The sequence below is a fragment of the Hipposideros armiger genome, unplaced genomic scaffold (genome assembly GCF_001890085.2).
Source record: "Hipposideros armiger isolate ML-2016 unplaced genomic scaffold, ASM189008v1 scaffold_42, whole genome shotgun sequence".
NCBI classification, from domain to species: Eukaryota; Metazoa; Chordata; class Mammalia; order Chiroptera; family Hipposideridae; genus Hipposideros; species Hipposideros armiger.
Window position 1 is genome coordinate 3,434,399 of NW_017731392.1, and position 26,115 is coordinate 3,460,513.

The 26,115-nt window shown below is 36.4% G+C and overlaps 1 protein-coding gene across 5 annotated transcripts in view; it reads left to right on the forward strand.

Moving 5' to 3' along the window:
• The window catches only part of TBC1D12 (TBC1 domain family member 12), a 109,837-nt gene that overhangs the window by 38,145 nt on the left and 45,577 nt on the right, over positions 1 to 26,115 (forward strand). For 3 of the 5 annotated variants that reach the window (XM_019639102.1, XM_019639105.1, XM_019639104.1), the window contains exons 2-3: positions 11,810 to 11,933; positions 15,187 to 15,223. In XM_019639102.1, coding sequence (XP_019494647.1) covers positions 11,810 to 11,933; positions 15,187 to 15,223 — 161 coding nt within the window. The remainder of the gene's footprint in view (positions 1 to 11,809; positions 11,934 to 15,186; positions 15,224 to 26,115) is intronic. The other 2 variants (XM_019639103.1, XM_019639101.1) reach the window with 1 other exon arrangement.

A 26,115-nucleotide genomic window follows, 5' to 3' on the forward strand; every position in this document is an offset into this window, starting at 1 on the left:
TGTCTGTCCCTTCTAGTAAGATGCAAACTCCCTGGAGATAGGGAATATGTCTATTTTGCTCTTATGTCTCTGCATAGAGACAGAGCCTAATATATAAGAACACAAAGATTTATTGGAATAAAAACTTTTTAAAAGTAACCAAACTTATATAGCCAAATGATTGGAACCTTGAATGGTCCTGGAAGCTGTCTATTTATTACTTTAATAGTATCATTTCTCAAAGTATGTTTGGTACCTGTCTTTGGGGGATGCTTCTGTAGGAGAGAAATCAGTTGGGCCAATGTAAGACAACTGAAGAACTGAGCGTTGGAGGGGAACCATAGCTGAAATACATTAGAAAGCCAACTAAGCAAGTTCAGTTGTATATTAACTGTAAAAAGTACTCTAATATCCTAGGTATAATAGATTCATACCAGGCAAATAGACATAATATGTAAATAGTTGAGGTTTGTACAAACAGGCATAAATTATTTCACCTCTGGTACTCTTTTCAAGGAATAAAATAAAATCAGAGACTTGGGGTCTGCCACCCTTAAATTTGGTCATCTTTAGGTAGATCTACCTAAATCAGTTTAATTTTGGTAAAGCCTAAAACTCTTGTTACCAATGTGTTTGCAAAACAGTCCATGTTTAAAGGACTAACTTATACAGATTGTGGTAAAATCCATAATACAGTATCAGTAACTGACATTGCTAAATATAAAAGAAGTATTGAACTTTGTATTGTAAATATTGCCTTAATGCTGCTGCTAGTTTTGAAGAACCCTTTATACTTTTCCACTTGTGAAATAAATTTTCTTTAGCCTTTTCTAAATAGCAAAACAAATTACTATCAATTTCAGTAGAACTAGATGTGTCTAGCTTTTTCCTTGCACTCTGTTTTTATACTTTGATCTTTTATTAATAGCAAACACATTTTGTCATTTAATTCATTCTCATGAGTCCATACTAAATGAAATACATATATGTTTGTCATCACTGAGATTTTTAATAATTTTTGTATATTAACCTGTATTTTACATTTGATAAAACTTAAAAACAGCTTATACAATAAACAGCTTTTGCTATGAACAATCATTTTTGTATTTTGTTTAAAAAGCCTTAACCAGTGGAATTCAGCTTTTTACTTAACATATTTAATACCAAACAGAGCCAGAAAAAAATTGGATTTCCTTGAAATAGTTCTTACTTTACAAAAAACGTGTGGTTTATCTATGGCTTTTGGTTTGGCGTACTTAATCCTACTGGAAGACATGAGTTTATTCAGTTAATTAGACTGGTGACCATATTTTAAAAATTGATTATTGGAATTTCAATTTTAGAAACCTGTCAAAATTTTTTTATTATGGTAAAATACATACATAACATTTACCATTAGTAACATTTAACACATTCACCGTGTTGTATGCTCATTATTCCTATCTAGTTCCAAAACATTTCTTCACTATAAAAAGGAAACTCCGTACCCATTAGCAGCCACTTCCCTTCCCCCAACTCCCTCAAGCCCCTAGCAACTAATCTGTGTCCTGTCTCCATGGATTTGTCTATTCTGGATATTTCATATCAATGAAATCATACAATATATGGCCTTTTCTGTCTATCTCCTTTCGCTTAATGCTTTCAAAGTTCATTCATGTTGCATGTATCAGTACTTCATTACTTTTGATGGCTGAATAATTTTCCACTGTATAATATGTTTCGTTCATCCTCTAATCTGTTTATAGACATTTGGTTTATTTCTGTCTCTCGATTGTTATGAATAGTGTGCCATGAACATTCATGAACAAGTTTTCATTTGAGCACCTCTTTTCAGTTCTTTTGGGTATGATGCCTAAGAGTAAAATTGTTGGATCATATGATAATTTTATGTTTCACTTATTGAGGAATCTCCAGTTATTTTCCACAACAGCTGCACTATTTTATATTCCCACCAGGAATTTTTTGAGGGTTCCAGTTTCTTTCCACATCCTCTCCAACACTTACCATTTTTTTTTAAAGTTATAGCCATCCTAATGGGTATGAAGCAGTATTTCACTGTGGTTTTCATTTAAATTTCCCTAATGACTAATGATGTTGAGCATCATTTCATGTGCTTGTTGGCCATTTGTATATTTTTGGGAAAATGTTTATTCAAGTCCTTTGCCTATTTTTAATTAGGCTGTTTGTATTTTTGTTGTTGAATTATATGAGTTCTTTATATATTCTGGATACTACACCTTTATCAGATACATGATTTGGAAGTATTTTCTCCTATTCTATGGCTTGCCTTTATACCTTCTGGATATAATCATTTGTTGGACCAAAGTAGAAACTTTTTAAATTTGGTGTATTATAGTCTTAAGTATGTGTAACCTACTTAGCTTTTATTTTAATAGGGGAAATATGATATGCATGTAGCTACCCAGAGCATAGAGGCAGGAAAGTCCAGAATGTGTGAAAAAGAGTACAGTTTGGCTGGTATGTTAGAGTTTGTATTAGTTATAAGGAAAAGAATCCCACTTAAGCTACCTTAAATGAAGGAGGGTTTATTGTAGGCATGTAATAGGCATCTTGTGGACATTTTGAAGATAGAAAATAATGGACCCAGGCTACAGAGTACTTGGAACAGTGGTTTCTCTGCCTTTCAAGAGATGCTTGGTTTTTTTCTCATCTCTTTTCTGTCTCTTGGTTGTTCAATGTAGTTTCCACCTGAAAAAGTCCTATATAGCTGTCTCAACTGGGTATGATTTATTAGTTCAAACACCTACCATCCATTGACTTACTCAATCTTTAAGTCTCCTATTTAAAAATCCTAGGAATCTGATCGTCTCAGCCTATGTATTGGGTTGTTGGAAAAATCATGGCGCATTTTTGCAACAAAAAAACAGAAAAAATACATCATGATTTTTCCGACAACCCCATATGAATTTGTCCGTTTTATTAACACTCCAATTTAATCAGTACTCACTGATGGGCAATACCATACGATACAAATATGGCCACTTTGGTCTACTGCTTCAGTGGGGCTGTAGCAAAGGCACTGTCAAAGAAGTGGGAGTGGGTTGCAGGATGCTAAAGCCACGTATCTTTCTCCTAGTTGTAGAAAGAATAGTAGGAAATGATGTTGGAAAGATAATTTGGATCCAAATTATGAAGAGCATTTAATGCTAGGATACAAAATTAAACCATTTCCATAGATATTAAGGAGTGTTGAGGATTTGGGGGCAAGGAAATGAAATGCTCTATTCTTTCCTGTTTGTACTTTGTCGTTTATTCTAGCCAGAATGAGTTATCTGTCATTCTTTCCCTCTAATTTCTGTAAGTCTAAATCGTCTCTTTTTATTCAGCAAGCATATTTGAGCAGTAAAAGAAGGAGCTAGAATAAGACTTTTCTAATGAAGCCAGTGATGATCACATTGCAAAAATAAAATGAAATGCTATGATGTGATACTAGCAGGGAGCATGAGATGGCGAAAGCAAGATTTACTCCTCTAGTACTGAATCTGGCTTCTAAGTCCATCTTCAGGCTCATTTCAGTGCTTTACAGGGGTTAGGGGAGAGGGTAACTACAAAGAAGTAACATGATGGAGTCTTTTTGCAGGGGGTGATGGAACTGTTCTATACTTCGTTTGTGGTGGTGGTTACACAAATCTAATCGAGTGGTAAAATTTGTAAAACTGTACACCATTAGAAAGACAGCCAGTTTTTATTGTGTTAGTTTAAAAAATAAAATATTTACTGAGTGTTTTAAACACTTTATTTGCAGGGCATTATGAAGGTTACACAAATCCTGTTCTCAATGCATTTATAGTTTAATAAAGTAGCATTCAGATCAGCATATAAGGTACAAAGTGAAAAGTATCAGAAGAGAATGAATCCTAGAAGAAATGGCTTATAGAAGGGAAGGCTTCATAGAACTAATGGCTCACCAGACTGCACTCCTTCATTAGACTAATGCTATAGACTGAATGTGTGTCCCAAAATTTGTATGTTGAAACCTAATCCCCAGTGTGATAGTATTTGGAGATGGAACCTTTGGTGGGTGCTTAAGTCATGAGGGTGGAGCCCTCATGAATGGGATTAGTGCCCTTATAAAAGAGGCCTCAGAGAGTGCTCTGGCCCCTTCTGCCATGTGAGGGCATAGTGAAAAGATGGTGGCCTATGAACCAGGAAGTGGGCTCTCACCAGACACTGAATCTGCCAGTACTTTGCTTTTGGACCTCCTAGCCTCCAGACTGTAAGAAGTATGTTCTCATTGTTTATAAGCCACCAAGTATATGGTATTTTGTAATAGCAGCTAGAATGAACTAAGACAACTAAGTTTGAGGACAAAAGTGAATTTTTTCTCTGTCCCCTCCCTCCCCCAAATTAGCAGACTTTCATTCATGTGTGCAAGCACAGTACTAGGGATACAGTGGTGAACAGAGAGCTCACCGTCTAATGCAGTGATAACATCTAAATAAATTTTCAAAATTGTTTTGGCTATTCTCCTTTACCTTTACATATCAATTTTAGAATTAGCTTGTCTGTATCTTCAGATAATCCTTGTTAATTAACTTGGGGAGAATTGACATCCTTACTATGTTGAATCTTCCATTCCTTGAATATAGTACGTCTCTCCATTTATTTTGGTCCTTTTTTATTTCCTTCATCAGTGTTTTGTATACAAAGTTTTTAGCATACACATCCTGTTCATGTTTTGTTAGATTTATATCTAAATGTTTAGTATTTGTTGGAGCTATTGTAAATGATATATACTTTTTTATTTTAGTTTTTAATTATTCATTGCTAGTATATAGAAATATGATTGATTTTTGTTTGCCTTATGTCTAGTAGCTCTGTTAATAAACTTATGTATTAGTTCTAGGAGCTTTTTTTTGTGGCTTCTGTGGGATTGTTTATGTAGATAATGTTTGCAAATAGGGAAAATTTAACTTTTTCCCTTCCAATTTGTAAGACTTATTTTTCTTGCCTTGTTGCCTTGACTAGAACTTTTGGTATGATTTTGAATGGAAGTGATAAGAGTGGAAATCCTTACCTTGTTTCCAGTCTCCAAAACATTTGGTCTTTCATGATTAAGTATGACATTAGCTGTAAATTTTTTGGTAGATGCCCTTAACTAACTAGGCTAAGGAACTTTCATTCTATTTCTGGTTTTCTATGTTATTTCTTTTAAAATTAGGAATGGATTTACAATATTGTTAAATGCATCAATTAATATGATCATGTGTTTTTCTCCTTTAGAATGTTAATATGAGTGAATTACATTGATTCCCCCTTTTTTTTTTTTAAGATTTTATTGGGGAATTGGGAGAGGGCAACAGCTTTGGGGAATCGGGGAAGGGGAACAGACAAGTTGCTGTCCTTTTGTTCTTCAGTCTAGTTGTGGAGGACGTCGCTTCACTGGCCTATGTTGGTATTATTATTGTGCTCTTCCCAGGTGAGGCATATAGGTCGCCAGCCACTGGACAGCCGCTCGCAGTGGCTCTTGGCAGCTCATGCTGGCTGGCAGCCGCTCATGCTGGCTGGCAGCCATTCACGCTGGCTGCCAGCCACTCACAGTAGCTTATGGCGGCCCATTGCAGCTTCATTGCAGCCTATGCCATCACCATCGACTCATGGCAGCCCAGCTCCAGGTCGAGCTGTTGTTCACCATCTTAGCTGTAGAGGGCACAGAGTCACTGGCCCTAATGTGGGATCCGAACCAGAGCCCTGCTGCTCAGAGCTGGCGTCCCAAGCCAACTCTTAACCAATGTGCCCCTCGGTTGGCCCCACTTTTGAGTATTGAATGAGCCTTACATTTCTGGGGTAAATCCCATTTGGTTTTGTTGTTTTTCTTTTCACAGTGTCACTGTTCATTTTTCTCACTTAAAAAAATAACAGCTTTCTTGAGATACAATTCACATACCATACAACTTATTCATTTAAAATGTACAATTCAGTGGTTTTTAGTATATTCAGAGTTGTGTAACCATTACCACAATCAGTTTCTGAATATTTTTATTATCTGTGTACCTATTATGGAGATTAAATATATGTGAAACTATTTTACTTTTATTGTAAGCAAAAACACTAACATAGTTTCTGTTTTATTTATATAAGAGGCAGAAATGGAAAAGTATTCACACATGTGGTTGGTTTTGTTCATCATCATCAGTCATTATCTCATCTTTCTTTCCCAACTTCTTCTTAGGGTTAAAAGACAGCTTATGTCCTGGTGACTGGAGTATTTCGCTCATATTTTGCTGATGTTGTTCCTTTTTACTGTTAATGTTTTTGTCCTAAAAGTTCTTTGCTATGTCCTTCCTCTTTTCTTCTTCTGGTCGTTTCTCTCTTCCTTGGAATATCTTATATACTACATGGGCTTAAAGCAATGGAGATTCTCTTTATGAAGCATTTGATACATTATGTGTAGTTAGTATCCAGCACAAAAGCGAGACTTTAAATTTATTTCTTTTTTCCTTAATTATATTCAATTTTGTTATCTCCCAGCAACAAAAGAATAAAAAAACTCTATCATTAAGGTATTGCCTGAAACTTGCTTACTGTACTAGATAGGTATAAGACATACCATAAGGTGACTTGCTGACATAAACACAGGAGGAAGAAGAAAATAATTTATATATATATTTTTTATTTTTTTAAAGATTTTATTGGAGAATTGGGGGAGGGAGCAGTGTGTTTTTCCAGGACCCATCAGCTCCAAGTCAAGTTGTTGTCCTTCAATCTTAGTTGTGGAGGGCAGGGTGCAAGCTCAGCTTCTAAGTTCAGTAGCCGCTTTTCAATCTAGTTGCAGGGGGCAGCCCACCATTCCATGTGGGAGCCTAACCAGCAACCTTGTTGTTAAGAGCACACACTCTCACCAGCTGAGCCATCCGGCCGCCTGTTGGCAGCTCAGCTCGGGCGCAGCTCACTGGCCCATGTGGGAATCGAACCGGCAATCCTGTTGCTCAGAGCTCACGCTTTAACCAACTGAGCCACCCAGCTGGACCTGAACTATTTAAATGAATATCAAGAGACCTTTTGGCAATGTATAGGATGAAAGAAAACAGGAATTATGAAGCTCTTACATCTTGCTTGTTCTATGGAGGGACATGAAAGCGATAAATGTGATTAGAAAGAAAAGGAACTGTGCAAGAGACCTAGCTCAAACACTTGTTAGTGATGTGACCTTGGCAAGTGGCTCATGAACCTTTCTTGGTGGTAGTGGGGTGGCACATTGAATCCTTGGAGAAGTTGATGAAGGCTCTGGACAGCTGCCCAAAAAAGTGTTCATCAGCACACTGTTTACTTGAAATTGTGCCTGTATTTTGAGCATGGACCTCCTCTAGCCCTTTCATGTAGGTTCATTGATTCTTGATGAAGAACCTTTACCTGGTTTCTCCCTAAGGTCCCTGGTAGCTCTAAAATACTTAAAATATACATATTATATGGTTTTATTTATATATGCGTTTATATAAAGCCTTTATTTTCAGCCTTGAAATTCCCTTTTTTTGACAGAGTAAATGATACTGAATTTTGTCCTTTTTTGATAGTTCTGATCTTTGAAAATACTTAAGTTAGTTAAGCAATGTGTATTAAGTAAAAATTCTCTTTTTAAAATTTTTAGGATTTGTAATAATGACAAAGATAAGATCCAGAAACACCCTGAAAAAGAAAATTCTTGAAGTTAAAGAAAGCTTAAGTTATCTGGCAAAGAAATTACTTTTTTGTGTGTGTATAGTCAGCTGAAAGTCTTTTTCAAGTGAAAAGTGATTGAGGTTTGGAAAGAATGTAAGTAATCTTCATGCCAGATCTTTAATCCAAAATACTGAAGGGTAGCCAAAGTACTGCATTTTAAAGAGACAGTGCGCCTTTGAATTAATTATGTAGTCAACTGTGACATTCCATGATCACTAGATAATGTTTTCTTTTTGGCCTTCTATTCTACTTTGGGGAAATTTAAGTACAAAGTCCGGGAAGTTGATGTATTTTCAGCAGTCCAACTTCTCCTGAGACAGTTTGAAGATCAGGTCATGATTTATAATTTTTAAAACTGATTTGACTACTTTGATTGAAATTTGATTTTTATTTTCCTGTCTGTAAAAATATTTTAACCCCCTTTTAATCTACAACTCCCTTGAAGTGATGATTACAATTTATCTAATGAATCTTAAAAAGCTAAAATAGTCATACAGATGTAAACGTTAGGCAAAAACAGGGAATTTTTTTTTTTTGCTAAAGCTGACATTATTGGCAGTAAGAAGATTCAGAATTAGGCAGCCACACTTTTTTGTAGTATCAAATTCCAGTTTGAGAAACTATGGGATTTACGTGGCTTTGTCTCGGTTTATAAGTGGGTTTGCCAATTGTTAAGGACCAAGCATTGGAGATTCTGCTACTTTAGAAATCATGAGCAGAGAACTTACATGGTGTACATAAATTTTGCCCCCTTTGGTTGGCTTTATCCTTCAATAACGTGTAGTAGGCAAGTGGTCTGACTCTTATACCATATGTAACTCTTTTTGTGTAGTAAAAGAAAAGAAATCTTGGAAAAAGAAAACAGACACAGATATGTGATGCAAGTATTAACAGGTATTAACAAGCAAGAGTTATTCATTCATCAACCTTTATTATTATAAAAGCCACTTTTTCTTCTAATCCCCACATCGATTTTTTCTTGATGTGTCTCTTTATGTTTCAGCAATATAGAAACATTGGACTGCCATTTCTCAACTGGTGCTGTTACTTAACCGGTGCAAGAGATTGTCTCAATTTCTTTTTGCTAAAAAGAGTGGGCACAGATTAGTGGAGAGAATGGAAGATGGCGTGTTTGTCTCTGTATGTGTAGATAGTTGTGTTTGTGAACATACTGCTGATGAGGATGGAGAATGAATTCAATGGGGGAAAGAAGGATTATCATTGCCACTCCCTTTTCTCTATATATACTGACAAAATGTGTCACAATTAGAAAGAAAAAACAAACCCAAACTAGAAAACACATAGTTTTTAATATTTCCAGCATATCTGAAGCAGTAAGACACTTCAACACAAAAACTTGATGATTGGGGTTTAGGGAGAACCAGTAAATAACACCTCTTTATCAGCCCATCTGAATTTTTGGAATCAGTAGAAAAACAGACAAAGGACACAGACAAAATGGGACCTCAAAACATCAGCTTTAATCCTGATGAAATCTGGACCCAAAGACATGCATTTGGCTGCATTAGGCCTCCTAATACTTCACCTGAATTAAATTTATCCAGCTAGTTACACAGGAAGCTATTTCCTGTGAGGATGGGGGACAGAGGGGTGCAGAGAAAACTTAGCCTCATGTTAGGAAAACATAACAAGCTGAATCTTCTCTGCTGTTAGGTGGCAATGTCTGTCACCAAATTTCAACCCCACAGGTAGAGATGAATAAGGGGGCAGAGAAAAGCTGGGAGGGTCTCTCCCCTCAAACTAGAAGAATACAGAATAAGAGTGACCCTTTCCCCCAGCACTGCCATATAAATCTCCTTCATACAGTCAAGCTCTACCTCCAGAATCCAGACCAAAAGAATTGTCCTTTCTTTTGTGTGTGGGTGCTTGAACACATTGTTTGTTTTGTTAAGAAGCCTTTAGTGTTGATTTAAATTTAAGAAATTTGAATATCTTGGGAGATAGGAAAAAGGGAAGAGAGTGTGTGTGTGTGTGTGTGTGTGTGTGTGTGTGTGTGTGTCTGATTTTCTTTGGTTTGAGATGATATTGAAGAGGAACCTAGTCCCACACGTTTATTTGCATTGGGACCTCTATTTCACCCGTCCCTGACACTAGGTTGGGGGCGGGGCACGGGATTGTACATGAAAAGAACAACTGTATGACACATTTTTGGCCTACTTAGTTAGACCTTTCATTGTGTTTTTTCCTTTAAGATTTAATGAACTGGTGGCTCTCTTCCTGGGCTAACCAGTAGAAGCCCATTTGATCTGTAATGCTGTTTTAACAATTCCATGTATTTATAACAATATTTTTAAATTACTTTTTATTGCATGTATATGCCATTTAGCTGCATTTATACATAGTTTTTGTGGCAGGAGATAACCAGAAAACCCAATCCAAAATTTCTTAGTGGCATAAGAAATTAATGCGGAACATTATCTGATGGCCTTTCTTGGCATTTGGATACAATGTGGGCTCATGTTTCTTTTATGGAAATTTCTTATAGTAACCAAAGTTTATTGGATATATACATTTAAGGGTTTAGGCTTTTTTTTTTTTAATGATTTAATGAGAATTTAAACTTTTTTCTAAACTTATTATGATTGTAATATTGTACTATAATACATTTTGGAACCAGACTTTTTGTTGTGGAGCTTATTTATTTATCTTGTTTTTTCCCTTTTTATCCCTGCCAGTCATAGCAAGATTCTTCAGAAACTTCATCCATTAAAAGACCTACTTTTGTTTGGTTTAAGAAGTTAGTATTCCTTGACTTTAATTTTGGAAGTCTAAAATATCCTTATAAATTAATTTTACACTGAAACACATACATGCCTTAACAGATTTTTTTGTGATGCAAGGTCATTTCTAACAGTCTTTACTCAAAGATTCATGTATGTTTGGCATTTTGGCTGTGATTTAGAGTTTTGTAACTTACACAGGTCTGATGTACAGTATGAATGTGTATAGCCTCTAGTTTTTCATATGAGAACGTGTTTGGTAGGGGTTACAATATATAATTATAGATAAAGGTATAGAGACATAATCAAAGGTTCCTTGTAAAAAACTGCGCATGGAGAATTTTCTGATCTGTGTTATTACTGTCCTTGGATATAACTGTGTCATCTCCTCATTCTGCTGCTTTGTCTGTTTTCTCAGTCAGGTCACGTTATTTGAAGCTGTGTTTCACTGAGTTTGAAAAAAAAATGCTATCCCCTTCTATTTTATGGTTACGCTGCCTTAATTAATTATATATGTAACTGCATTTTTCATATAGAGAATGAAATACCATTTTTTCCCTTATTAACACAACCTTGTTCACATATTGTGAGGAGACAAGCAATTTATGGGTTTTTGGATTTGAAATAATTAAGGGTGTAGTTAAAGATCTGATTCTTGTCAGTGATTAGAATTGGTGGTAGCTCTAAGAAAACCAAATGAACTGATTGTTCATTTTGGAACTCCCCACCCCCACCCCAAGAGCTAATTGTTAGTATGAAGCCTTCTGTATTGATTGGTTGGTATGGGCATGGAGATAATGGGTAAAGTCCTTGATCTGTATGTAGCTTTTTTTTAGATAGACAATTTCTTCCTTAGTTATATATTGATTGTTGCAATAAGCTTTTTTGTACATGTCCTAGAAAGAAACAATTTATGTATACAATTTATGTATACATATATTACAGCAATGGAGGATCAGTGGATACCCTTTTATTACAAACAATAACAAACTATTAATGAAAATAATTAAATAGTATTTTCACAAAAGATTGTATTACTTAATCCTTTACCTATTTTATACAGGTTCTCTTCAACTTTTTTGTTCTCATATTCTTGGCTTTTATTGTCAGGTGCTTGGATAGTTCATTTTAATCACTTTGTAGCTGATTCAAAGCAAATATTTACATTTTATTTATAGCTGTCATTTTCTTCCCAATTTGTGTATCTCTCTAATGTCTCTGTTGATGATTCTTCCACTATTTCTATACAGCCAGGTATTCTTAATTGACTCTTGTTAGTCTAATAGTAATATAAGTAGTAGAAATAGTTTTATGTGAAAATATTTTTTGTCTTTGGAATAAAAATACTTTAAAAAATATTGTTAAGTATTTCCCTGGTTACCAATTCATGTAACTTTTCTGTGTTTCAGGAACCTTTTTCCAAAAAGGACGAAGGAACTCAAATCAGTTGTGCATAGTGCTCCTGGTTGGAAATTATTTGGTAAAGTCCCTCCCAGAGAGAATCTTCAGAAAACTTCCAAAATTATTCAGCAGGTAGGTACTAATATAGCTATGTGGTTTGTCTCAGCTTTTCAGATATTCTTTTCTTGATAATTAACCATATCTTGCTTTCATTCATATTTTTCTACATATAAAATTTGGGGATTATAGATATTTGTAGTAATCTTAATATATATTTTTAAAACATGACACATTTTCAGATGTCTTTTGTGGTTGTGAAAATTCTTTAAAGTAATAGAACATTGATTTTTGTTTCCTAGTTATTCCTTAAATAGCATATTGTTGTTGTTAGCTAACTACTCTGTCACATACTTCTAATTAAACATGATAGCATTTGCTGATAGCACAGATATTATGGATATAGGTAGTTGTGAACTTATGAAATAGTAAAAAGCAAAAACTGAGTAGATTTTGAAGTTGAATTCTTTCCTTGGTTACTTTTCTGGGGTTCTGCCTAACCAAGGACTTTGTGAGATGGGTGGGTATATACTCTGTTTCTAGTAATTTAGGAGCCAGTCCTTTTAATATCTGTATTAATATTCATATTCTTAAGTCCTTAAGAATTTTAGATCTTATTTGACTTCTGAACTTAGTGCTTCTCAGTACTAGGAAATCAGTGAGACTAGAAAGCAGTGAGACTGGATCAATTTGTAGCATTTTTTAATTACGTTGTTGCTCAGGAGGTATATAAGAAATTTCCTATTTCTCTCCTTCCCAGTTGTAGTTTATCAGATTTAACACAGGCAGCATTTAATAGTGTTCCTTTTACTTCTCAAAAGAGAAATTGGTTTCCCAAGTAATAGAAGAAAATAATTTTTAGATTTTTAAAAACATTTGTTAATTTTGTTAGTTAATTTTATTACAAGTAATTAAAGTATTGAGTAGTGTGAATAGCTGCTGGGACTTAAAACAATGCTGATTCCCAAGGTGTGTACCCAGGCACCCCATGTACTGCAGCCAATGCACAGGGGAGCCATGGCAAACGCAGTGATAGACCACATCTTTGGGATACGGATGTTTGCTGTAGGACACAATTTCAACATTAAATGGCACTGTATTCTTTTCTGTGGCATCATATCTTAGTGAATCTGGTTTTCGTGAGATTGCTCTGAAAACAATCAGAATGTGGGACAGGAAATGAGGGTGATAGTGTCCAATCTGATTTCAAGTTTTGTGAAATTGTACGGTATGCAGCAGTTGTACTGTTCAATGATTAATTAGTAATCGATTGCTATTTAAGAATAAAATAAAACTTTTTTTTCAATTTATGTGTATTATTTTTCCAAATGGTGACTAATTGTTAGGACATGAATCCTATTAAATTATTGGACATAACTACTGTAGTTATTACACAGAACAGTTAGGTATTTTTGTGGGTTTTGCGGTGGGGCACCATGAAAAAATTACTGAGACACTAAGGGCACTGTTAACCAAGAAAGTTCGAGAATCTTCGCTATCTCGACATCTTAAATTTTAACTCTTTTTTTTGGGGGGGGTTCAAGTCTGAAAGTAACTTCTCTTACCTAGAGTTTTCCAGAAGACCAAGTTCGCCCTCTAGAGGCAAAACAGTGGTCTTGCTATTGAAGGTTTGTATTCCTACTTTATGGTAGTTTATGTTAAACATGCATGTGCATACACTTTAATATCTCTATGTAAACTAACATTATGCAATGTTGTTGGGTTTTTTTGTTGTTTTTTTTACCATAGGTGTCTAAATAAATTCCTGGGTGGATAATTACCTGTGTATTGATTTGCTGTATGCCTTTAATCTGCTCTTTTTATTTTGGAAAGCCACGTTCTCTCTCTTTTTTATATATATTGTGTGAAAATGTGATGACTGGTCAGGAAAAGAACAACTCTTATTTTCATATGGGAAGCAGGAGTGGAGTTGAAATACAGTTGCTGTCCTCTACAGCCGTCTTTGGCTTCCTATAGATGATGCTTTCTCCCAGATTTTACATTTAATTTTTGAACTTTCCAGTCGTGTGTAGGCACTAGTGTGTATTTTGGTGCCTTTTTCATGGTTCTGTTTGCATTCTGGGAGGTGTAATGGATAGTTATTGTTCCTCTGACTCTTTTCCACCCTCAAAATATGTATCTGTCATCATGCAATGGGACAAATTTCTGTCACTCCCTTTCTGCTTTCTCTTTTCCTACTTCTGTGTATGTTCTCTACTCCCCATTTGTCCTCTTCCCTGCAGTTGTCATTCTCAAGTGATCATGATAATCTTTTATTAGTAATAGTAAATTTCCAACTTTGTGTGTCTGTTCCCACCTGAAGACATGTTTTCACAGCCCTGACTTGTAAACTCTGTACAACACTATGAATATAAAACTGTATTTGAGATCCTTTACCACATAGTCCTTTCAAATAGATGTTAGGTGTTTGGGATCAGAAATCAAAAATGAAGATACTATCACTTATAAAGAATGTTAGGACACATCTGCCATGTTTTAGGGTAGGGTCTTAAGCTATTAAGGCTGCAGAAAATGAAGGCAGCTAGTAATTCCAGTGTAAAACTGCCTGAAAAAGTGAGCAGTACAAAAAGTACTAAGGAAGAATAAATTCCTTTGAGCTTTGTAAAGAATTCTTACTTTTTGAGTGGCAAAACAGTAAGATTTATTAGGAGTTTAGAATAGCAGTATTATTTCATAGGATGATTGTTTTTTAAAAGCAGATATTGAGAAAGGAGTTTCCATATTCTTAAGTATGAGTATAATTATATTATTGGGCCAGAATGGTTTTTTTTAGTGGAAAGACATCTGTAAGATTATAACCTAACTATATAGGAGAGTAAAATATAAAACATTATAGGAAGATATGTCTCATTTCACTTTCCCGCCATATTCTTAGGCCTTTAAAATTTTTATTTTTGTATGGAAAACAATTATTTTTACATGTTTATTATTTTTACATATATGGTGTTACATATATTTTTCTATGATTTATTTCAAAAACAAAATGTCACCATTTATATGTATATTTTTTGTTTTGCCTTATTTAACTTGACGTGTTTTACACCTGTAGCTTTTCAGAGATACATGAAATTCATAAGTGAAAGATAATTATAGGTTAAATATTTTTTTTAATTTTATTCTGATAGTAAATTTTTTTAAGGTCTGATCAATTTTAGTGCTCTCATGTTAACAGTAAGAAACAAAAATCATTTTAGAATAAGAGCAAAGTCAAACTGATTCAAGTTTGGCATTTAATTTGACAATTCCCAAATCACATGCATATTCATGTTATTATTTTATGAAGATTATCACATGTGTTCTCTTGCAGGTGTGAAATTCCTGCTTGTGGCCTTTTGAACCAGTTGGTGAGCCATGTTAAAAATTGCATCTATTAATTATAAATAGTATTTCAGTTATATTGTAGTTCAATTGACCTCTAAGTTTTTGGTTTTTCTAAATTAATAGGCCGAAGCTGGAATGTAGCTATGTAGTTTGTCTTATGACCGCCAAACTGCAAGTGAGAATGATTACAAATGAGCCATATTATGTATAATTGCATATTAGAATGAATATATCTTATTTATGTCAAACTGACAATCTTTTAGTAGAAAATCATCTTTTTTCACTAGGCACTGTTTTCGTACTGGCATCTTCAATGAGAAAATGAGATTGTAGTACACAGATGATGTTTCAGGCTTTTCATCACTCATGCTTTTTTCTGAGTGAAGTTTTAATTGAGTGGTAGAATCACTTTCACATAACTTTTGACAGGAAAGAAAGTTTTAAAACAATAACTGATTTCTTAATCTGAGCGCTTCGAATTGTCTAAAAGTAGAATAGGTCATTCTCCTCAGGTTAAGCCTTTGCTTATGAAATTTTTTATTGCAGGCACAATAACATTATGGAAAGGACTAAAATACATGTGCTTTGTGAGCAGTAGCTAAATATGTAACATTTTTAAAGTGTTAGAGCATAATTTTTTGATTACTAACTTTATTGGTATGTGTAGCATTAAAACGTTTGAGAACATTTCATTTGCTTTAATTATGCTTAAATATAGATAAATACCTTTGGTGTAAAGTTTGAGTACTGCAAAAATCAGCTACTTCCTTCATTGTTGTTACATTGTGGAGGGGCTGGACTATGTTCAGAATTTATTTTTAAAAAGTCCTTAAAATTGTTAACACCCTTGCATGTTTTATGTTCATCTTTATTTACCTAATGTTTTGTCACCTTGAGAAGGTAGTGAATAACTCCTTTCCAGCTGCATGTGTGTTCTTTATTTATAGTTAATGATAAATTATTATATCTTTCCTATGTGAGACTAAATTTATTTTTGTAAAAGTTAATTTTTGTGGTCTGAAGATTGAGGGAGGAATTCATAATGGCTCTGGGCCTGAGCTTCTTGGAGAGAGAAGAGGAAATGAGCCTGAAGAGAGAAGCTTAAGAATGAAAACAAAAAGTTCTCAAATTGAACAGGGTAGGATTTGGAGGAACACTTTTTCCTATTATCAGAGACAGACTTAGAAATGGGTTGCAGTTTGAAAATACTCTGACTGCTTGTTATTTGATCCATAAGTACAGTTTGAGTATCAAAGTCATATTAAAGGTTGTATTCATTTTATCTTTGTGTCAGACTTATATATTATGTTAGGCTTCAAATTAGACTAAACAAACAAAATTGTGCTAATAGCTTTGCCAAAATAAAGTTTACTAAATCACTCCTATATGCCAGAGGGTGATGAAATGTCTTGCCCAAGGTTTCAATTAAGCTTAAATTGTGGGATGGGTTTTTATCTCTCCTAAATCACAGATTATGGAATAAAATTTAGGATTAGTAATGGCATTCTAATCAGCTTAACCTTCTCTACTGCAAGCATGTTGGCTCTTGGATCAAGTCGTATAAGAGAGCCTCTTTATCTTGAGAAGACATGGTCTTGAGGTGGGAGAGATATCCACATGGGGAATTGCTTCTATTTCTGAAATTATTCTGGCTTCTATAAACTGTTCACAGCATATAGAAACATGAAGTTTTACTTACTATTTGTGGATTTAATATTAACCCCTTTAGGAGAAGTGTTCTCACTGTTCACTGAATCTAAAAATCAAGTCAGTGTGTGTGTATGTGTGTGTGTATCTGTGTGTATATACATATATATATTGGGTTGTCGCAAAAGTCATGACGCATTTTTGCAACGAAAAATGTAGAAAAAATATGTCATGACTTTTCCGACAACCCAATAGTTGGAATTAAACAGCCTTTTCAGATTGGCTTCTTTCACTTAGTAGTATGCATTTAAGTTTCCTTCGTGTCTTTTATGTCTTGAAAGCTCATTTCTTTTTAGTGTTGAATAATATTTTATTATCTGGGTGTACCATAGTTTGTGTATCCACTCACATTCTGAAGTACATCTTGGTTGCTTCCAAGTTTTGGCAATACTGAATAAAGCTGTTATAAACATCTGTGTGCAGGTTTTCTCATACATATAAGTTTTCATTTCATTGGGTAAATACCAAGGATCCTGATTGCTGAATCGTATGGTAATAGCATGTTTAGTTTGGTAAGAAACAGCCCAACTGTTTTCCAAAATGGCTGTACCATTTTTCATCCTCACTAGCAATAATGAATGAAGAGTTTCTGTTGTTTCACATTATCACCAGCATTTGGTGTTGTCAGTGTTTTGGATTTTGACCACTGTAAATAGATATGGAGTAGTATCTCATTGTTTAAATTTGCAATTCCTTATTAACATACAAAGTTCAGAACATCTTTTCGTATGTTTCATATGTTTACTTGCCATCTGTGTCTTCTTTAGTGAGATGTCTCTTCAAATCTTTCGCCATTTTTTTATTGGGTTGTTCATTTTCTTTTAACAGTAAGAACAGAACTCAATAGACTTAAGAATTCTCTGTATATTTTTGTAACAGTCCTTTATCAAATGTATCTTTTCTAATATTTCCTCTCAGTTTGTGATTTTCATTCTCTTAATGGTCTTTCACGGAGCAGTTTTTAATTTTAATAAAGTCCAATTATTTATTCCATGAATCATGCCTTTGGTGTTATATCTAAATCAAGTCGTCATCATACCCAAGGTCATCTAGGTTTTCTTCTATCTTCTACGAGTTTTATAGTTTTTTGTTTTACATTTAGGTCTGTTGAGTTAATTTTTTTTAAAAAGATTTTTATTGGGGAATTGGGGGGATGGGAACAGCGCTGGGGAACTGGGGGAAGGGGAACAGACAAGCCGATGTCGCCCTGTTCCTCAGTCCAGCCGTGGAGGACGCCGCCCCACCGGCCCAAATTGGCACCATCATTGAGCTCCTCCCCAGGGAGGCAGACCAGCCGCCGGCCTCTGGATGGCCACCCACCGCGGCGGCCGGACGCCCACGCCGGCTGCCGGCCACACACGGCAACCCAGCTCCAGGTCGAGCCGCCGTCCAGCATCCCAGCCTTAGCGGGCAGTGTCACCGGCCCCCACATGCAGGATGTGAACCAGGGCCCTCCGGTGCCCCAAGCCAGCCCTCAACCATCGCGCCACTCGGCCGGCCCCTGTTGAGTTCATTTTTATGAAGAGTGTTAGGTCTGTGTTTAGATTCATTTTTTTTTTTTTTGCATGTGGATGTTCAGTTATTCAGCACCATTCGTTGAAAAGACTGCCTTTGCTCTATCATATTGCCTTTGTTCTTTTGCAAAAGATCAGTTGACTATATTTATGTGGATGTATTTCTGGGCTGTCTCTTCTGTTCCATTGATCTGTTTGTCTATTCTTTTGTCAATACCATACTGTCTTGATTACTGTAGCTTTTTTAAAAATTATTATTAAACTGGGGAATTAAGGGAGGGGAACAGTGTTGGGGAATTGGGGAAGGGGAACAGCCAAGTTGTTGTCCTTCAGTCTTAGTTGTGGAGGGTGCAGCAAACTCAGCTCAAGGTGCTGTGTTCAATTAGTTGCGGGTGGGTGTAGCCACCATTCCATGTGGAAGTCGAACCAGCAGCCTCATAGTTAAAAATGCACACTCTATCCCTTGAGCCACTTGGGCAGCAGCCCAGCTCAAGGTGCCGAGTTCAGTCTTTAGTTGCGGGCAGGCGTAGCCCATCATCTCGAACAGGCAACCTTGTTGTTAGGAGCACGTGCTCTCACCAGCTGAGCCATCCTGCCACCTGTTGGCAGCTCAGCGGCAGCTCAGCTCGGGTGCAGCTCACTGGCCCATGTGGGAATTGAACTGGCGACCCTGTTGCTCAGAGCTTGCACTCTTGAGCAAGCTCTTACACTCTTGAGCAAGCTCTTAACCAACTGAGCCACTCTGCCAGCCCTACTATAGCTTTATAGTAAGTCTTGAAGTCAGATGGTATTGGTACTCCAACATTATTCTTCTCCTTCAATATTTTTTGGTATTCTGGGTCTTTGGCCTCTACATATAAACTTTAGAATCACTTTGTCAATATCCACAAAATAACTTGCTGGGATTTTGATTGGAATTGTGTCAAATCTATAGATTAAGTTGGGAAGAACTGACATCTTGACAGTACTATTTCTTTCCAGAAACGTGGAATATTTATTTAGTTCTTCTTTGCTACCTTTCATTAGAATTTCATAGTTTTCCTCATGTAGATATTGTACATATTTTGTTAGATTTATACTCAAGAATTTTATTGTTTGGATGCTAATGTACATGTTAATGTGTATTAAATTTAAAATTCCATTTGTTCATTGATGGTGCATAGGAAAGTAATTGAGTTTCTCTATATCCTGAAGCCTTGATTTAACTGGTTATTAGTTCCAGGAGTTTCTTTGTCTATTCTTTCAGATTTTCTACATTGACGATCATGGCATCTGCAAACAAAGACAGTTTTATTTCTTCCTTCCCAGTCAGTATACCTTTTATTTCCTTTTCTTGTCTCATTGTCTTAGTTAGGACTTCTTATATGATGTTAACAAGCAGTGGTGGGAGGGTACATCCCTGCCTTGTTTTTGAGCTAAACAAGAGAGCTTCAAGTTTTTCACAATTAGATATATTACCTACAGTTTTTTGTAGATGTTCCTTATCAAGTTGAGAAAATACACTTCTATTCCTAGTTAGTGAGAATTTTTGTCATAAGTGGGTGTTGAATTTTGTCAAAAGCATTTTCTGTATCTATTAATATGACCATGTGATTTTTCTTCTTTAGCCTACTGATGTGATGGATCACATTAATTGTTTTTCAAATGTTGAGCCAGCCTTGCATACCTGGGATAAATCCTCCTTGGTCACGGTGTATAATCCTTTCTATACATTGTTGGATTCAACTTGCTAATATACTTCATCAAGGTTATTTGCATCTGTGTTTATATGAGATATTGGAATATAGTTTTTTTGTAATGTCTTTGCCTATTTTTTTTTTTTAAGATTTTATTGGGGAATTGGAGGAGGGAACAGTGTTGGGGAATCAGAGAAGGAGAACAGACAGGTTGTTGTCCTTTGGTTCTTCAGTCTAGTTGTGGAGGACATCGCTTAACTGGCCCCTGTTGGTATTGTGATCATTGTGCTCTTCCCGGCTGAGGCAGATCCATCACTGGCCATTGAATGGCTGCTCATGGCGGCTCACACCAGCGGCCGGCCACTGCCTGAATGCCACTCACGGTAGCTCAGGCAGCCCACTGAAGCCTACGCCGTCGCCGGCAACTCACGGCAGCCCAGCTCCAGGTTGATCTGTTGTTCACCATCTTAGCTGTAGAGGGTGCAGCGTAACTGGCCCATGTAGGATCCAAACCAGCGGCCCTGCTGCTCAGAGCTCGCGCTCCTAAGCCAACTCTTAACCGACGAGGCACTCGGCCGGCTTTCTTTTTTTTAAAATAAAGATTTTATTGAGGAATTGGGGAAGTGGAACAGCCAAGTTATTATCCTTCAATCTTAGTTGTGGAGGGCGCAGAGGATGCAGCTAGCTCAGCTCCAAGTCCAGTCGCCATCCCGTTGGCAGCTCACAGCTGCTCAGCTCAAGGTGCCGTGTTCAATCTTAGTTGCGGGTGGGCATAGCCCACCATCCCATGCAGGAGTCAGACTGGCAACCTTTTTGCTAAGAGCACATGCTCTAACCACTGAGCCATGCGGGAGTCGAACCGGCAACCTTGCTGTTAGGAGCACATGCTCTCACCAGCTGGACCATCCTGCCACCTGTTGGCAGCTCAGGGGCAGCTCAGCTCAGGTGCAGCTCACTGGCCCAAGTGGGAATCAAACCATTGACCCTGTTGCTCAGCGCTCGTGCTTTAACCAACTGAGCCACTTGGCTGGCCCTGGACTAATATCCTTTTAATGTTTCAAGATCCAATCCAGAATACTACATTGTATTTCATTATCATGTTTTTTTGTCTATTTGGCCTTGTTGACAGTTTCTCAATTCTTCCAGTTTTTATGACCTTGACACTTTTGAGGTGTACTGGTCAGGTATTTTCTAGAACGTTTCTTAAAAGAAAAATTCTATATTACCTCTGCCAACAATATTTCTGGCATCAACTATGTAGGGTTTATTCCCCCAAAATAACCAATTCTTTGATACCATCTGGGTGTTTTACAGTTCAATTCTGACACTGTTTTACCAGGAGTTAGCCTCAAACCCCACAGATTGAGGGCTAAGTCCTACTGCCCCTCACTTTAGATGTCAGTCACAAATCCAAGCTTCTAATACTTATGACCAACCAGCTATAAATGAAAGATTCTCACGACCCGCTCTTTGGGTTCAGTAATTCACTACAACGGCTCACAGAACTCAGGAAAATAGTTTACTTACTAGATTACCAGTTTATTATAAAAGGATAGAATTCATGAACAACCAGATGGAAGAAATACATATGTGAAGGGGTGTGGAACTTCCATCACCTCTCTGGGTACTTCACCCTTCCAGCACCTTTTGTGTTTACTAACCTAGAAGTACTTCATTATGTAGGCATAATTGAATGACTTGTTAGTGATTAACTCAACCTCTAGCACCTCTCCCCTCCCCAGAGGTCAGAGGGTAGGGCTGAAGTTCTAACCCTCTAATTACATGGTTGGTCCTCCAGGCAACCAGCCCCCATCCTGACGATATTCCAGAGTCTTATTATGCCACCATTCATCTTATTAGCATACAAAAAGACACTTACCATTTCAGACATTTCAAGGCAGAGACCAAAGATATATTTCTTGTATCCCATCCTCAGTTTTTGTCTGATGACTTCCTCATGACTTGACTGGTATGATGTTTTTAGGGGAGGAATGCCACAGTGATAATTGTCCACTTTGTCTAAATTTGAGAAAATGTTTGTCGGATACCCAGGTCTGATAACTGTATTTTGCTATCCGTTTTTCTTTTAAGTAGAAATAGTGTTCATGATCAAAAGGATTTGCCCAGTTCATCACTGAAATAATCACATATATGCTTTTCCTCTAGACTAGCATTGTACTTGGGTGTGCAGCAGAAGTTCCTTATGTATACTTCTCCTTTCATTCATTACATAGAATATTAAAGAGATGTAGACTTATAGGTCAAGATTTAATTAATCATTTTTACTCTTTCATCATAGACATTCTTAAGTGAAACTCCCCCCCCCCTTTTTAAATTGTGAGTGCATAGAATACAGTCACAAAGAATGCAGTGATTAGCAATGCATTTTGGTGTCATTGGTCTGATTTGTGCTAGAGCACCAGCAGTTTTATTCAACATTGCTTTAGCACCATTAAGGCTAATGTCAATACATTGGCAAACTATTAGCACTATTTTGAATATAGTTTTGAATTTGCAGATCCCATGAAATCATCTCTGGGACACTGTTGAGAACTATTGCAGTAGGGCTTATGGTATTTATCTTTAATTTATCACAATCTACCCTCAAATGTTATATCACTTTGAGTGCAATGTAGTATAACCTTGCAGTAGTATACTGCCATTCTCTCCCTTCCAATTTTGGTGCTGTAACTCTCTCAATACATTGGTATTATTTTTGCTTTAAGTAGTCAAATATCCTTTAAAAATTTTAGAAATGACTTTTATATTTTTATCTTTTATTTATGTGTTTTCTAAAACATTTTTTTATATTTATCCATACTTACTATTTTTGGTGATTTTCATTTTTTTGTGTAGATTCATGTTTTCATATGATATATTTTCTCTGCCTGAAAAATTTCCTTTAAACTATCTTTTTTTTTTTTTTTAAGATCTTATTGGGGAATTGGGGGAGGGCAACAGTGTTAGGGAATTGGGGAAGGGGAGCAGCCAAGTTGTTGTTGTTCAATCTTCGTTGTGGAGGGTGCCAGTTGCCGTCTGGCTTCCCATAGGCAGCTCGTAGCCTTTAAGCTCAAGGTGCTGTGTTCAATCTTAGTTGTGGGTGGGAGTAGCCCCCATTCCATGCCGGAGTCAAACTGGGCAGCCTTGTTGTTAAGAGCACACGCTTAATCCACTGAGCCATTCGGGCGGCAGCTCAGCTCAAGGTGCCTAGTTCAGTCTTAGCTGCGGGTGGGTACCATCAAACAGGCAATCTTGTTGTTACACCAGCTGAGCCATCCTGCCACCTTTTGGCAGTTCAGTGACAGCTCAGCTCGGGCGCAGCGTCACTGGCCCATGTGGGAATCGAACCGGCGGCCCTGTTACTCAGAGATCGTGCTCTTAAGCCAGCCCTTAAGCAACTGAGCCACTTGGCCGGCCCTAAAATATCTTTCTTATAGTGATGGTCTACTGACAACAGATTTAGCTTTTGTTTAGCTGAAAAAATTTTTTATTGCACTTTCATTTTTGAAAACTATTTTCTCTTGGTATAGGATTCTAAGTCAACAGGGGGGGGGGGTTCCCTGTTTTTTTCTTTCAGCATTTTTAAGATTATCTTCTGACTTGGCACAATTTTAGATGAGTCTGAATATTAGGTCTCCCGTAAGTGTGCTGTGTATTCAGTGATGACTTTCCATTCTGTGGGGATGTGAATACTTCTCAGCCCTGAGTAAGTTCTGGGAACTGTTTTTGCTTACTACTCCCCAGTAATCCAGTAATTGTTTTTTCCCTAGAAGTTGATTTTCATCCTGTTCAGTAGTGTTTTGCATTGCACATGTGGAGATTAGCATTCAGCTAGAGTCAAGAGAACTCCTATGCAGATTTCTGGAGCTCTTTCTCGATGGAGTGCTTTCTTTTCAGCTACTCTGGCCAGCAAATTCAGCTCCCTTCTCCTGCCGCTGCCCCACCCCCACCCCTACCCCACCCCCATGCCTTTCCAAACTAACAGCCAGGCTTTCTTTGAGTCGCCCCTTCTTGTACTGATTTCCAGAATTACCTCCACGCACAACAGTGCGTGATCCTTAGGCTCACCTTGTTTGTTTTTCCCCTTTGTCAGGAATCACAGATGTTGTTTTCGGCAAGTAAGTTGGTATGAATTACCCAGTAGTCCACCTAGTGGGTATTTGCCCTACCTTTCTGAAGAATTTTTTCGTCAATTTGTATATATAACTTTTAGAAATATAGATGAAGATCAAATACTTATTAAAATTTATATATATTCAAATCATATTATATAAAATAATTCAGAAAGAGTGCCTTTTTATTGAAAACTGTTGCATATTTATTCAAAACTGTTTGCATACATCTTTGACATCAATATGTTCATTTTTACTGGGACCAGATTTGTAGTCTTTAACCCCCAACACATCATTTTCACTTTTGTCCTAGTTGTAGGAGATACAGTGCTTTTTAATTCTGTGTATTATCTTGTTACAAAAAATTTTATCTCAAGCCACAAATTTCCAAATGCATTATATTTTTTCTTTAATTTGTCCTATAGGTATAAAATTATCATCTCTACAACCTAGTCTCTTACTATGTTGTTTTTTAAGTTAATGTCTAAATGTCTCTTTATGATCGTTTGCAATTGGATGGTTGTATCTCTGGGAACCCTTACTTTGTTGTTTCTTCCTTTCCCACTCCCAATTTAACAACAAACAACAGAAAAACCTCACTGATCAAAAAGTGACCTTCCAAACTAGTACTGATTGAGATAATTTCAGGATACTGCATCTTCTCCAAATAGTGCTTTGCTATTTCAAAATTAATAGAGAAAAAGCACCCATATTTATGAGACATGTTGTTAAGCAAATGTGCTTCCTCTTTTCTGAGAGATTATTTTGAGGATAAATATCTTTTCCCTTTATGTGTATATAGGGAAAAGATGTTTTACCTTGGCGTTGTAAGTCATTTTTTCTACTTTATGCTCCTGGAGATGCCAACAATTGCCTACCATCTTTTGATCAGGCTTAGAATTAATTGCCAATTTGATTCAAATTTTCTTACAGTAGGTAGAATAAATTATACTACAGATATTTGCTAGACTGCCCCTAGAAATAGTTTTATTTACTATTCTAGTTACCCCAATTAAAGTAAATCCTAGGGTAGAATATTTTGAGTGGAAAATGAAGAATAAATTAAATTAAAAAAAATAAACACGCTTCATTACAACATCCCATACAAATACAATTCATATCTTAAAACAAAAACTAAATGCTTCTTGTTTTACATTTGGCAGGTAACTAGTTCCCAATTACTCATAAAACAGGTCAGTTAAAACTGAGCTTCGGTGGCAGAAAATGAAGCATATTGATATGGTATTTTCAAACACTGAATGTACTGTAGCTAACATTATTTACTGATTTCCTTGGACTATGATTTTTCTAGTTGCTTTTTAATATTGTAAAGTTTCTTTGTAACCTATGAAATTATCAATATTTAGTTCATTAAACTTCTATAGAATAAACATGGGGGGTTTATGACATGAAATATGGATTGAAATGAAAGTGTCTCAAGAAATTTCACTGACAAGGTATTATTTGGTTATATATATTTGTTTCGTTTTGTTTTGTTTTGTTTTAGCTGAGCCATCCTGCTACCTGTTGGCAGCTCAGCAGTATTTGGTTATATTTTTAAATGAAGTCTTAAGTATTTGAGGTACTTCTCAATAACTTGAGCACTATTATCTCTCCTCTGCTGCCCTGGACTCAAGAGTTAAAATAGTCATGTGATTCCCCTCAGCTGCAGAGATAGGCCCCTGGTTGACTTTATTTTTTATTTATTTATTTTTTAAAGATTTTATTGGGGAATTGGGGAGAGGAACAGTGCTGGGGAATCAGGGGAAGGGGAACAGACAAGCCGCGGTCACCCTGCTCTTCAGTCTAGCCGTGGAGGACGTTGCCCCACTGGCCCAAGTTGGCACCATCATTGTGCTCTTCCCAGGCGAGGCAGATCAGTCGCCGGCCTCTGGACGGCCGCTCA